At 38.5% G+C, this 15,676-nt stretch overlaps 1 protein-coding gene across 1 annotated transcript; it reads left to right on the top strand.

Moving 5' to 3' along the window:
- Window positions 1–9,942: 9,942 nt before the first annotated feature.
- Window positions 9,943–10,888, top strand: LOC121602073 (the record flags this gene model as incomplete). Its single annotated transcript, XM_041930839.1, has 1 exon — window positions 9,943–10,888. A coding segment is annotated over exon 1 (946 nt), but the record flags the coding sequence as incomplete, so codon positions are not given.
- Between the last annotated feature and the right edge of the window lie 4,788 nt (window positions 10,889–15,676).

Genomic DNA, 15,676 nt, shown 5'->3' on the forward strand with positions numbered 1-15,676 from the left:
GCACTCGTTTGGTTTGTTGCACTTTGCGTTTTTGGCTACTATTATACATTCGCGATGTTTTCCGCTTTTACGAACATTTTACGTTGTTTTTCTCTATCGGTCAGGAATACGTTCGTCAAGATCGGAAGCTAACCTCCGACTTGTATGTTCCTGCCGACTCTGGTTTTCAAGATCGGAAGTTAACCTCCGACTTGTACGTTGCGAGGTCTCTACTACCTCTCTGGAGCCGCCACATAATTTTTCCGCACAAATCTGAACTCGTTGGGAAGCGCCAAGACAGGAGGATTTTACCGTCCGACTTGGCTTGGAACAGACAAACAACGTAGTCTTTGAGTTCTTGTGCTTGAATGTCGATTTATTCATACTTATTCCTAGCTTATATACTAATTTTCTGCTGATCGATCGCGATCAGCAGTTTTTATTTGGTCGATATTGTTTACATTAGATTTGCTTACAAATGTTTTCGTTCGGTCGGTCAATTCCCAGGCCGTGATGACCTATTATGCGGCGCTGTCATCAACAGGCCGTGAAACTTGATGTTGAGTTTTGTTGCCATCTATTATCGTTGTTACGGCCATGTTTCATCCAAATGAAGCCATTTTGCCCTATTTCAATGGCCGTGAAATTTGATGTTGAGTTTTGTTGCCATCTATTATCGTTGTTACGGCCATGTTTCATCCAAATGAAGCCATCATGCCCTATTTCAATGGCCTTGAAATTTGATGTTGAGTTTTGTTGCCATCTATTATCGTTGTTACGGCCATGTTTCATCCAAATGAAGCCATCTTGCCCTATTTCAATGGCCTTGAAATTTGATGTTGAGTTTTGTTGCCATCTATTATCGTTGTTACGGCCATGTTCATCCAAATGAAGCCATCTTGCACTATTTCAATGGCCTGAAATTTGATGTTGAGTTTTGTTGCCATCTATTATCGTTGTTACGGCCATGTTTCATCCAAATGAAGCCATCTTGCACTATTTCAATGGCCTTGAAATTTGATGTTGAGTTTTGTTGCCATCTATTATCGTTGTTACGGCCATGTTTCATCCAAATGAAGCCATCTTGCACTATTTCAATGGCCTTGAAATTTGATGTTGAGTTTTGTTGCCATCTATTATCGTTGTTACGGCCATGTTTCATCCAAATGAAGCACTCTTGCACTATTTCAATGGCCTTGAAATTGATGTTGAGTTTTGTTGCCATCTATTATCGTTGTTACGGCCATGTTTCATCCCAATGAAGCCATTTTGCCCTTTCAATGGCCGTGAAATTTGATGTTGAGTTTTGTTGCCATCTGTTATCATTGTTACGGCCATGTTTCATCCAACTGAAGCCATCTTGCACTATTTCAATGGCCTTGACATTTGATGTTGAGTTTTGTTGCCATCTATTATCGTTGTTACGGCCATGTGTCATCCAAATGAAGCCATTTTGCCCTATTTCAATGGCCTGAAATTTGATGTTGAGTTTTGTTGCCATCTATTATCATTGTTACGCCATGTTTCATCCAACTGAAGCCATCTGCACTATTTCAATGGCCTTGAATTGATGTGAGTTTTGTTGCCATCTATTATCGTTGTTACGGCCATGTTTCATCCAAATGAAGCCATCTTGCACTATTTCATGGCCTTGAAATTTGATGTTGAGTTTTGTTGCCATCTATTATCGTTGTTACGGCCATGTTTCATCCAAATGAAGCCATCTTGCACTATTTCAATGGCCTTGAAATTGGATGTTGAGTTTTGTTGCCATCTATTATCGTTGTTACGGCCATGTTTCATCCAAATTAAGCCATCTTGCACTAATTGAATGGCCTTGATATTTGATGTTGAGTTTTGTTGCCATCTATTATCGTTGTTACGGCCATGTTTCATCCAAATGAAGCCATCTTGCCCTTTCAATGGCCGTGAAATTTGATGTTGAGTTTTGTTGCCATCTATTATCGTTGTTACGGCCATGTTTCATCCAAATGAAGCCATCTTGCCCTATTTCAATGGCCGTGAAATTTGATGTTGAGTTTTGTTGCCATCTATTATCGTTGTTACGGCCATGTTTCATCCAAATGAAGCCATCTTGCACTATTTCAATGGCCTTGAAATTTGATGTTGAGTTTTGTTGCCATCTATTATCGTTGTTTACGGCCATGTTTCATCCAAATGAGCCATCTTGCACTGTTTCAATGGCCGTGAAATTTGATGTTGAGTTTTGTTGCCATCTATTATCGTTGTTACGGCCATGTTTCATCCAAATGAAGCCATCTTGCACTATTCCAATGGCCTTGAAATTTGATGTTGAGTTTTTTTGCCATCTATTATCGTTGTTACGGCCATGTTTCATCCAAATGAAGCCATCTTGCACTATTCCAATGGCCTTGAAATTTGATGTTGAGTTTTGTTGCCATCTATTATCGTTGTTACGGCCATGTTTCATCCAAATGAAGCCATCTTGCACTATTTCAATGGCCTTGAAATTTGATGTTGAGTTTGTTGCCATCTATTATCGTTGTTACGGCCATGTTTCATCCAAATGAAGCCACCTTGCCCTTTCAATGGCCTTGAAATTTGATGTTGAGTTATGTTGCCATCTATTATCGTTGTTACGGCCATGTTTCATCCAAATGAAGCCATCTTGCACTATTTCAATGGCCTTGAAATTTGATGTTGAGTTTTGTTGCCATCTATTATCGTTGTTACGGCCATGTTTCATCCAAATGAAGCCATCTTGCACTATTTCAATGGCTTGAAATTTGATGTTGAGTTTTGTTGCCATCTATTATCGTTGTTACGGCCATGTTTCATCCAAATGAAGCCATCTTGCACTATTTCAATGGCCTTGAAATTTGATTTGAGTTTTGTTGCCATCTATTATCGTTGTTACGGCCATGTTTCATCCAAATGAAGCCATTTGCACTATTTGAATGGCCTTGAAATTTGATGTTGAGTTTTGTTGCCATCTATTATCGTTGTTACGGCCATGTTTCATCCAAATGAAGCCATCTTGCACTATTTCAATGGCCTTGAAATTTGATGTTGAGTTTTGTTGCCATCTATTATCGTTGTTACGGCCATGTTTCATCCAAATGAAGCCATTTTGCCCTATTTCAATGGCCGTGAAATTTGATGTTGAGTTTTGTTGCCATCTATTATCATTGTTACGGCCATGTTTCATCCAAATGAAGCCATCTTGCACTATTTCAATGGCCTTGAATTTGATGTTGAGTTTTGTTGCCATCTATTATCGTTGTTACGGCCATGTTTCATCCAAATGAAGCCATTTTGCCCTATTTCAATGGCCGTGAAATTTGATGTTGAGTTTTGTTGCCATCTATTATCGTTGTTACGGCCATGTTTCATCCAACTGAAGCCATCTTGCACTATTTCAATGGCCTTGAAATTTGATGTTGAGTTTTGTTGCCATCTATTATCGTTGTTACGGCCATGTTTCATCCAATGAAGCCATCTTGCACTATTTCAATGGCCTTGAAATTTGATGTTGAGTTTTGTTGCCATCTATTATCGTTGTTACGGCCATGTTTCATCCAAATGAAGCCATCTTGCACTATTTCAATGGCCTTGAAATTTGATGTTGAGTTTTGTTGCCATCTATTATCGTTGTTACGGCCATGTTTCATCCAAATGAAGCCATCTTGCACTAATTGAATGGCCTTGATATTTGATGTTGAGTTTTGTTGCCATCTATTATCGTTGTTACGGCCATGTTTCATCCAAATGAAGCCATCTTGCCCTATTTCAATGGCCGTGAAATTTGATGTTGAGTTTTGTTGCCATTTATTATCGTTGTTACGGCCATGTTTCATCCAAATGAAGCCATCTTGCCCTATTTCAATGGCCGTGAAATTTGATGTTGAGTTTTGTTGCCATCTATTATCGTTGTTACGGCCATGTTTCATCCAAATGAAGCCACCTTGCACTATTTCAATGGCCTTGAAATTTGATGTTGAGTTTTGTTGCCATCTATTATCGTTGTTACGGCCATGTTTCATCCAAATGAAGCCATCTTGCACTATTTCAATGGCCTTGAAATTTGATGTTGAGTTTTGTTGCCATCTATTATCGTTGTTACGGCCATGTTTCATCCAAATGAAGCCATCTTGCACTATTTCAATGGCCGTGAAATTTGATGTTGAGTTTTGTTGCCATCTATTATCGTTGTTACGGCCATGTTTCATCCAAATGAAGCCATCTTGCACTATTCCAATGGCCTTGAAATTTGATGTTGAGTTTTGTTGCCATCTATTATCGTTGTTACGGCCATGTTTCATCCAAATGAAGCCATCTTGCACTATTCAATGGCCTTGAAATTTGATGTTGAGTTTTATTGCCATCTATTATCGTTGTTACGGCCATGTTTCATCCAAATGAAGCCATCTTGCACTATTTCAATGGCCTTGAAATTTGATGTTGAGTTTTGTTGCCATCTATTATCGTTGTTACGGCCATGTTTCATCCAAATGAAGCCATCTTGCACTATTTCAATGGCCTTGAAATTTGATGTTGAGTTTGTTGCCATATATTATCGTTGTTACGGCCATGTTTCATCCAAATGAAGCCATCTTGCCCTATTTCAATGGCCGTGAAATTTGATGTTGAGTTTTGTTGCCATCTATTATCGTTGTTACGGCCATGTTTGATCCAAATGAAGCCATCTTGCACTATTTCAATGGCTTTGAAATTTGATGTTGAGTTTTGTTGCCATCTATTATCGTTGTTACGGCCATGTTTCATCCAAATGAAGCCATCTTGCCCTATTTAAATGGCCTTGAAATTTGATTTTGAGTTTGAGTTCAATTAAAAACGTCAGTTTAGGAACACAAACAATGGCGACGTTTGACCTAAAAGAAGCTTCGGCTGTAGTACCGACATATAATGGATCCGCAGACCAATTACAATCCTTCCTTAGGGCAATACATTTTGCAAAGAGAATGTTTCCGGATAACCAAGAGGGACTATTGGTAGAATATATTTACACTAGATTATCTGGTAAGGCAGAAATGGGAATAAAACCCAACCTTTCCACAGTACAGCAAGTAGCAGAGGATTTAAAATCACGCTGTGAGGAACAGGTAGAACCAAGCAAAGTAATAGCTAACATGAAATCATTAAAAACTAAGGATACACAGACACTTTGCAAAGAGATAGAAGAGCTTACAGAAAAAATAAAGGTTCTCTACCTACAAAAACAAACTCCAACCGAAGTAGCAAACGAATTCGCAATTCGAGAAGGAATAAATTCATTAATAGATAAAGTGTCAAATCGAGATGCTAAAACAGCTCTCACCATTGGAAAATTTACAACTATAAAGAAGCCACTAAAGTAGTAGACGAATGCGAATCTCGGCAAGACAAAGCACAAGTACTTGCTTACCAGGGTTCATATAACAATAATAGATTCAATAATTATAGACAACAGAACAGGAATTATCAGTATAATAACCGTCGTAACTCAAACCAATCATATAGAAGCAATGACAATCACAAAAACAACAACAATTTCAATGACCGCAATTATAACAACAATGGTTACAACAGCAATCAAAGAAATAATAACCGCAGTGGCAATAATAGATACAACCAAAATCAAAGATACAATAATAATGGCTATCAGAACAGGCCAAATAGAAATCCTAGGGCCATAACGGACCGAGAAACAGGGCAACAATCCAGAAACGTATATCATACTACAGCTCAAGTACAGGAAAATGAAAATAATTTTTTAGACCAAAAGGAATCAACTCAGACTCTAGACCAATATACTCGCTAGATTTGAATGGAGTTGATTACATAAAAATAAAATTGAGTTTTGCTAATACCGAAACATCTATATTATTAGTCGACACAGGAGCATCAGTATCATTATTCAAATCAAGCAAATTAAAGAAAAATCACAGTCCAATAAGATCAAATTCGATTTCATTGACAGGCATATCTAACACACCAATATATTCTAAGGGCATTACAACTTGTACTATTTTTTTTAACAATTTAGAATTGGAACACGACTTTGTATTAGTTCCAGATGAATTTAACATAGGAGCAGACGGTATATTAGGTAGAGATTTTTACAAACTTTACAGATGTTCTATTAACTATGAATTACTATTGCTTACATTCACATGCCAGGGAGAGGAAATTCAACATAATATTGAGGAAGACGACGGAAAAGGATTTATTTTACCTATCAGAAGTGAAGTAGTACGAAAAATATATCTTCCGAATATAACTGAGGACACCATAGTATTCGCTCAAGAAATCCAACCAGGAGTATTTTGTGGTAGTACAATCATTTCTAAAGATAATCAAGTAGTTAAATTCATCAACACAAGGCAACGAAATATCTACATAACTCATACATCATTCAAACCTATTACAGAACCATTATCGAATTATGAAGCTAAACAAGTAAACAACAAAGCAGGAGAAGTAAACAATGATAGACTGCAAAAACTTTTACAAAAAATTAAAATAGATAAAATTCCCACCTCGGAAATTTACAATCTAAGAAAAATTGTTACAGAATACAACGATATTTTTTGCGATGGGTGCGATGATCCAATTACTACAAACAATTTTTACCCTCAGATAATCGAATTAAAAGACAATATCCCAACTTACATACCAAACTATAAACAAATTTATTCACAAACAGATGAAATACAAAATCAAGTAGACAAAATGCTTAAGAATGATATAATTGAACATTCAGTTTCACCATATAATTCACCAATCTTACTTGTTCCAAAGAAATCAACAGATGGTAATAAAAAATGGAGACTTGTTGTAGATTTCAGACAGTTAAACAAAAAGGTTATACCAGATAAATTTCCATTGCCAAGAATTGACTCAATACTAGATCAACTCGGCAGGGCAAAATATTTTAGCACCCTTGACCTCATGTCAGGATTTCACCAAATACCTCTAGAAAATGATTCAAGAAAATTTACAGCTTTTTCAACCGGATCAGGGCATTAGCAATTTAAACGTATGCCGTTCGGTTTAAACATTAGCCCCAACAGTTTTCAACGTATGATGGCTATCGCTATGGCAGGATTAACTCCTCAGCTAGCATTTGTATATATAGACGATATAACCGTTACTGGCTGCAGTGCACATCAGCACATCAGTAACATAGTTAAGGTTTTTGATTGATTAAGACATTACAATTTAAAATTAAATCCAGAAAAATGTTCATTTTTTAAAACAGAAGTTACTTATTTAGGTCATAAAATAATAGATAAGGGAATATATCCAGACGATTCTAAGTTCGAAACAATTAGAAATTTTCCAATACCTAAAAATGCAGACGAAGTACGAAGATTTGTCGCATTTTGCAATTATTATCGTAAGTTTGTACAGAATTTTGCTAATACAGCTAAACCTTTAAATAATCTAATTAAGAAAAAAGTAAAATTTATTTGGACAAAATAATGTCAAAACGCATTTAATAGCTTAAAACAAAGTCTTTTATCACCTACAGTTTTAAAATATCCAGATTTTAGAAAGAGTTTATATTAACAACAGACGCTTCGGATGTAGCATGTGGAGCAGTTCTTTCACAAATAACAGATGGAGAAGACCACCCAATAGCATATGCAAGCAAAAGCTTCACACCAGGAGAAAAAATAAGCCTATTATTGAAAAAGAATTGACAGCAATTCATTGGGAAATTAATTATTTGAAACCATATCTATACGGTAGAAAATTTACTGTAAAAACAGATCATAGACCTTTAGTATATTTGTTTGATATGAAGAATCCAACATCAAAACTAACTAGAATGAGATTAGATTTAGAAGAATTTAATTTTAAAATAGAATTTTTAGCAGGAAAAACTAATGTAGTAGCAGATGCTCTATCCAGAATTGTAACGGATTCTGACGAACTTAAAACATCTATCCCTAAAAATAAGACGGATTTAGCTAATCCTATTTTATTAGTGAATACTAGAGCAATGACAAGGAAAAATATAACTGCATATAAAAAAGAAAAAGAGAAAGACAAGGAAGAAACGAAAGAGAAATATGATCAAACTAATATAATGTTATGGTTTTACGCTTAAAGTGCTTTCTAACGGGGTTTGTGGTGAGTAATGTTTTTCTCACCTTTGAAAGTTAGTGTGTGGCTTGCATGTTTTGTAAATGTTTTAGGATAAGAGTTTTTCTGCTGATTTACATTTCCTGACTTAAGGGTTGTTATTGTGTGTTGTGTGTTGACAATTTCTGCTATTTGAGTGTAAAGAGAAGTAGGTGAACTAAGTTTAGCATATGCATGCTACAACAGATCGATCTGAATAATAATCTGAGGATAATATTTAATTTCATCCGTCCACTTATTTAAAGTATTTGTTTTACTGCTATATACATTCCAATTGAGTTTTGATCAGCAGCATTCTTTTTTTTCACAGTCGCAATAGATTCTTGACTAGCATCCTCCATTTTTGATTACGAGCAATGGATTATTGACTAGGAGCAATTGATTTCAGCAGACCGGTTGCTGGCGCGGTGTGACCAGATTGTTTTTATAGGTTATCGGTAGGAACTCTAAAGCAAATACGGTATTTTTCTATATGACAGTCTAAGAGTGTCGCGTTTATAACACCCGGTGTGACAGATAGACTTGAATAATAATCGGTGGATATTATTTAATTTCATCCGTCCACTAGTTTTAAGCATTTGTTTTACTGCTATATAGGGTAAACGTACCTATAGTGGTGCTAGTACCAATAGTGGTGATATTGCACTAAAATGCGTCTCATACGATAAATTAACAGTAGTTAAGTTATCTACGATAGTGTGAAATGTTCTCTAGCCTTTTGAAAAAGGATTTAAAAATGAAATGGGGCCATTCCTTTTCTTAGTGACCGAAAAATCCATTGTTTATTGAAAGGTATCAAAATTTGTCCAAAATCCTTAGGATTTCATAACGATACTCATAATTTTGTTAACGTTCTAAATGACCACAAAACAACGCAATTATAAGTTTTTTAACATGATTGTTATCAAATGATATTGTTTTATTCTAATTCATTGGCTTTTGACCATATTTACGTATGTTTAAGTGTTTTTTTACGATAGTGCCATTATAGGTACACCAAACAGGCATGTTCCTATAGTGGTCCTAGTTCTAAAATCAATAAAAACAGATAATTTTTGAATTTTTTCGACGACATTTTTGACATGTCGTACTGTTTTCATTAAAATAAGCAACAAAAATGAGTTTTCTGTAAGTAATTTACCAAACAAAGGTCAAAATTCGCTTACTTGGCTGAGTGAAAAATCGACTTCAAATCAAGCAAACTCTTCTGAGTATGGGTTGACGACAGGTGTAATGCAGTACTTTAGTGAATAGCTTCATCGATCAAATTTATACATTTTTTTTACGGTCAAATTACGCTAGAAACCAATATTATGGCAGTAATCCTTGCTATTCATACGAAATCAGGTTCTAAACTAAGTTCCATTGATATTGTTAACGCTAGGGTTATCACACAGCAGACTGTGTGATAACAACACAGCAGTCAGAGCGCCGTATACATACATACGCGTTATATAGATTTGAGGTGTGTGGTGCAAACCCACGAACAAGAGCGCGGACTTACTACTGGAGAGAGGCCGCGTGTTTTTTGACAGATAAAAACATATAGATAGCGAAGAAATCAAGTGAATAAAAACGAGAATATAAAAACAGAGGAAGAGACACATTTAGTTACAGTTTTATTTAATAAACCAGAAATTCCGAAAGCAGTATCCTGCGCAATCATTGGTCCTTCGAACCGGATTTCTGGACATAAAAAAAACTGTAAAGTTTTGTGTATCGAGGTTCTTAACCTCAATCACGCGTTGCGTAAGTGAAGTGAAACACATGCTTCTAATACACTCTGTATTGTAGAAAAAAAAGTCTGCTGAATATTTGCTGGTTGGTGAGATGGCTACAGAAACGAAGAAAACCCAAGCGACGATTGTGACGCTGCGATCCCGAGCCCAGATGCGAGCAACAGAAGAGTTTATTAACGGGTTCAACGAGGAGAAGGCGAATCAACTGGCAGAGAGGTTATCCATTTTGGAAGCAGTTTGGAAGGCGTATGAAGCGGCTCAGTTGAAGCTGGAATCGTACGAGGAAGATGATAAGCAGCTGAACGCATTGTTCGACGCACGGAACGCGTTTTATGACAGGTATTGTGCAGCTAAGGGTATTTTAACGTCACGTAAAACCATGGCAGTCTCTGATCTGGATGCCACGGATACGGGGAAAGGCACAAATCTGGCTAATTTACGTCTACCTAAGCTGGATTTGCCAACTTTCGATGGTAACACGACGGATTGGCTCAGTTTTAAGGATCGTTTTGTGTCCATGATCGATGAGGCAGAGGACATGCCTTCCGTAATGAAGCTGCAGTACTTGTTGTCAGTGCTAAAGGGTGAAGTGGCAAAACGTTTCCAGCATGAGCAGCTTACAGCCGACAATTACAGCATAACATGGCAAGCGCTATTAGATAGGTATGATAACAAACGGGCACTAAAGCGTGAATATTTCAAGGCCCTGCATGCCATTCTGCCGATGAAGGGCGAGTCGACTGAAGAGTTACGCCGGGTTTTCGATGAATTTACTAGGCTGACCCAAGGAATGAGTGCGTTGAAAGAGCCCATGGGACAATGGGATACACCGCTGTGCAATCTGTTGTTCTATAAGTTGGATGGTAGAACCTTATTGGCTTGGGAAGAGTATTCTAGTAAGGATCAGGAAGATTTGTATACCAAGTTGCAAGAGTTTTTACAAAGACGGCTGAGAATCCTTAGTGCAACAGTTCAATCGACCTATGAAGTATCAAGATCGAGTGTGGGCAAGGTAGCCGGCGTGAAGCAGCATAAGGGTATTGTGTGTGTTAGCACCGTGCCACCCGCTATCCTCCGCTGTTATGCATGTGCACAACAACACTACTTACATCAATGTGAAATGTTTAAAGGAATGCAAGTAGCTCAACGTGAGGAGGTTATCACATCGAATAAGCTGTGTCGCAATTGTTTTCGAGTTGGACATATAGCCCTGCGATGTAATTCGAAATTTAAATGCCACAAGTGTCATCAGCGCCACCACACACTCTTACATGTCGATCCGATTGTGCAAAATCCATCTCCAGATAACATTGTGGTTGCAACTACTGCCGCATCAGGAAATACTATTGTTTTACTACAAACCGCGTTGGTACAGGTGATAGATGATAATGGAAGAATGTTTGATGCAAGAGCATTGTTGGACTCTGGTTCGATGTCCAATTTCATCTCGACGGCTCTTGCAAATCGTTTAACTAATCGCAAATGTTCTGCTAGCGTATCTATTTTAGGTATTGGCCAACGAGAAAATCATATTCATGAAGCAGTAGATGTGATCGTGGCATCCAAGACGCAGCAATTCAGCACAAAGCTAAATTTTCTCGTTTTAGATTCACCTACCGCACAGCTTCCCACTATGGAGGTGAATACAAATGAATGGAAGATTGAAGGATTAGTACTAGCCGATCCATTCTTTTACAAGCCAGGCCAGATTGATCTAGCTATCGGTGGAGAAGCATTCTGGGCCATTCACATGAACGAACGAATCGGTGTTGGGTCTGATAAGCCAGTATTTGTGAATACTAAGTTTGGATGGACAGTTGCTGGATCGATTTCAGCAACAAGCCAGAATCGTCACGTGTCAACAAATGCAGTTGTGCGTCAGGACACGTTAGAATCGACCATCCGGCGATTCTGGGAGATAGACGCTTTACTATCCTCATCCTCGGCTTCAGACGAAGATCCATGCGAGACATTCTTCTCCGAAACTACTTCTCGCAACAACGAAGGAAGATTAGTTGTCAGATTGCCAAAAGTGAAAACATCAAGAATCAGTCTAGGGGAGTCCAAAAGTATAGCACAAAGAAGATTCTTCAACACCGAACGTAGACTGCAGACTGCAGAAGTATAGCACAAAGAAGATTCTTGCAGAGCCTGTAGATGATAGTATGGTCCATTGTTACTTACCGCATCATCCAGTGTTGAAGCAGTCCAGTTCAACGACGAAAGTAAGAGTAGTTTTTGACGCGTCGTGTAAAACTACATCAGGGTACTCCTTAAATGATGCGCTTCAAGTTGGTCCAACTGTTCAAGTAGAACTTTTCTCGCTGATTGATCATTTCCGGACTCATCGAATCGCTATTAGTGCAGATGTCGAAAAAATGTATCGACAGGTTATGGTACATGTTGATGATCAGCCATTACAGAGAATTGTATGGCGTCCAAGTGCTGCAGAAGAGCTTAGAAGCTACCAATTAAAGACCGTTACTTATGGAACAGCTTCTGCTCCATTTCTAGCAACCCGAGCTTTAAAGCAAATTGCCCTCAACGCAGCTGATAAATACCCAATCGAACATAAGCCACAGCACAAGCCATCACGAACAATTTCTATGTCGACGACTTTCTATCTGGTGCTAATGATGAGGAGTCTGCTGCTACGTTGCAGAAAAACGTATCCAACTTATTACAGCAGTATGGGTTTGTTCTAAGAAAGTGGGCATCGAACTCGAAACGCGTCCTAGACGATATCGCTGATGAAGATTTAGCAACCCCACGTTGTCACAATCTAGGAACTGATCCTGCTATCACTACTCTGGGACTTGTATGGTTCCCTGGAAGCGATAATTTCAGCTACAATTTCAATTTCAATGTCTCATTGCCTCCAACTATTACCAAACGCACACTTCTATCAGCTGTTGCTAAAATATTTGACCCTCTGGGGCTGGTTGGACCTGTTTTGTGTAAGGCGAAGTTACTAATGCAACAGGCTTGGACATCTATCGACCCAATTACTGGTGAACCTATTGATTGGGATGTTCATCTTCCAACGAAACTGCAACATGCTTGGAAGGCCTTTCAACAAACGATTCATATTATGGAGAATTTAAACATTCCACGCTACGTTTTTGGGAATGCAGATTTAGACAAATGCGAATTTCATATATTTGGCGATGCCTCCGAAAAGGCTTACGGTTCCTGTTGCTACATACGTGCTCCTTCAGAGTCAGGGGTTTCAATTCATCTACTAGTGGCAAAGTCTAAATTGGCTCCTGTTAAAACTCATCATTCCATTGCCAAGCTTGAATTGTGTGCTGCATTATTGAGTGTGCAACTTTATGGCAAAATAGACTGCATTAAGATTCATTCCTACGAAGATTATATTTTGGAGCGATTCTACCACAGTTTTGCATTGGTTAAACGCATCACCATGTCGATGGAAGACATTCGTAGCAAATCGTACTACACAAATATTAGACGCTACGAACATTAACCAATGGAAACATATAGCGGGGATTGATAATCCAGCAGATTATATCTTCCGAGGTTTAGATCTAACGGATCTATTAGAGGCAGAGAGATGGTGGTTTGGACCATCATGGCTTTCTTTACCAGAAGATCAATGGCCAGCAGGTCATTTCACTCCTTGCGAGAATGCCGACATACTAGAAGAACGTCGTAATACAACCATGTTGGCATTAGCAGCCGTTGCAGCAACATTCTCTGATGAATTATTTGCCAAATATTCATCATATACTAAGCTTCGACGCGTTTTTGCATACTGTTGCCGGTTGCTGGTTAAAACGAAACATCGTAAAGGAGCGAAGGTCTGTGTAGAATTTCCTGAAGATACTAATCCCAAATGGTTATCGACAGCGGAATTACATCTCGCAGAAGTAAACTTATGTTTATTACATCAACAACAAATGTTCCCAGACGAACTACATGCTTTGACGAAAGGAAGCTTTATCTCACGATCATCGCAGTTGAGGTGGGTTAACCCAGTATTAGGAAAGGATGGATTAATTCGGGTCGGCGGACGACTTAATTTAGCAAACCTTGCATTGTGCACAAAGAACCCAATCGTGTTGTCAGCGAAACATCGATTGACGGTTATGCTGGTTGAAGCCTGTCACAAAAGGCAACTACATGCGGGCCCACAACAAATGCTCGCCTCGTTAAGACAACGGTATTGGATCATAGGTGCAAGAAATTTGATTCGATCCGTGTATCATCGATGCGTTACATGCTTTAAGAAACATCCAACATTTATTACTCAGACCATTGCCGACCTACCCAGCAGCAGAGTGGTTCCAGCGCCTCCGTTTTCAATTTCAGGAGTGGACTACTGTGGACCCTTTTTTGTAAAATTTGGAACACGGAAGACAATACCACGGAAGGTATACTTATCGATCTTTGTCTGTTTTGCGACGCGAGCAGTACATATCGAAGTAGTTAGCGATTTAACTACCCAAGCCTTTATTGCCGCGCTACAGAGATTCATCTCACGTCGTGGAAGGGTCAAGGAGCTACATTCAGACAACGGCACAGCATTTAAGGGTGCAGCAAATCTTCTCCATCAACTATATGTACAATTGAAAACCGATCCCAAATCGCGAGAGATTATTTTCAACTGGTGTGCTGTGAACGAGATAACATGGAAGTTCATTCCACCGCGAGCTCCTCATTTTGGTGGGATTTGGGAAGCCGCGGTAAAATCAGCAAAGCAACATCTACTTAAGGAGTTAGGATCGTCAACACTGCTTCACGATGACTTCTTGACGCTATGTGCACGTGTGGAAATGTGCCTCAATTCGCGACCACTCACTCCTATCCCCAATTCACCTGATGATCTCGACGTATTAATTCCGGGCCATTTCATCACTGGATCTAACTTTCAAATGGTGCCCGAGGTAGACGTCAAGCACATTCCGGATAATCGCTTAACACACTGGGGGCATACGCAAAAGCTAATGCAATCGATTTGGGCAAGATGGTACCCAGAGTACCTCCAGCAACTTCAAGCCAGAGCTACAAAGGTATGTAAACCACCAGTTAAGATAGAGATAGGACGAGTCGTAATTCTAAAGGAAGATCATGTTCCACCGGGCCAATGGCCACTTGCAAAGATAGTAGCGCTTCACCCAGGCAAGGACAATATAGTGCGAGTTGTTTCATTAAAAACGCCAGATGGAAAAACAATTACTCGCCCAGTCGTCAGGATAGACTCCCTATAAATGAGTAGGATTAAAATAACATTGTTATTTCAAGGTAGCCGGGATGTTAACGCTAGGGTTATCACACAGCAGACTGTGTGATAACAACACAGCAGTCAGAGCGCCGTATACATACATACGCGTTATATAGATTTGAGGTGTGTGGTGCAAACCCACGAACAAGAGCGCGGACTTACTACTGGAGAGAGGCCGCGTGTTTTTTGACAGATAAAAACATATAGATAGCGAAGAAATCAAGTGAATAAAAACGAGAATATAATAACACAGGAAGAGACACATTTAGTTACTGTTTTATTTAATAAACCAGAAATTCCGAAAGCAGTATCCTGCGCAATCAGATATTATACACCGTTTTTGATGCATCTTTGTTTACCACTACTATAGGAACACAATACGACGACTATAGGGTGTGGTTCCTATAGTCGTCGTATTGTTATAGGTACAAAGAAGCAGTCACAAAAATATGTATTTTTTCGTAAATTTGATGTATTTGATGGTAAAAATGGTTGTGATTACGAAGATAAAACATAGTCCAACTGTTATGTGCTAAAATATTCAGAAATTGTCCTTCCTGACACTTTCAATCCATTAAAA

Source organism: Anopheles merus, unplaced genomic scaffold, assembly GCF_017562075.2.
Source record: "Anopheles merus strain MAF unplaced genomic scaffold, AmerM5.1 LNR4000286, whole genome shotgun sequence".
In the NCBI taxonomy this organism is placed as follows: Eukaryota; Metazoa; Arthropoda; class Insecta; order Diptera; family Culicidae; genus Anopheles; species Anopheles merus.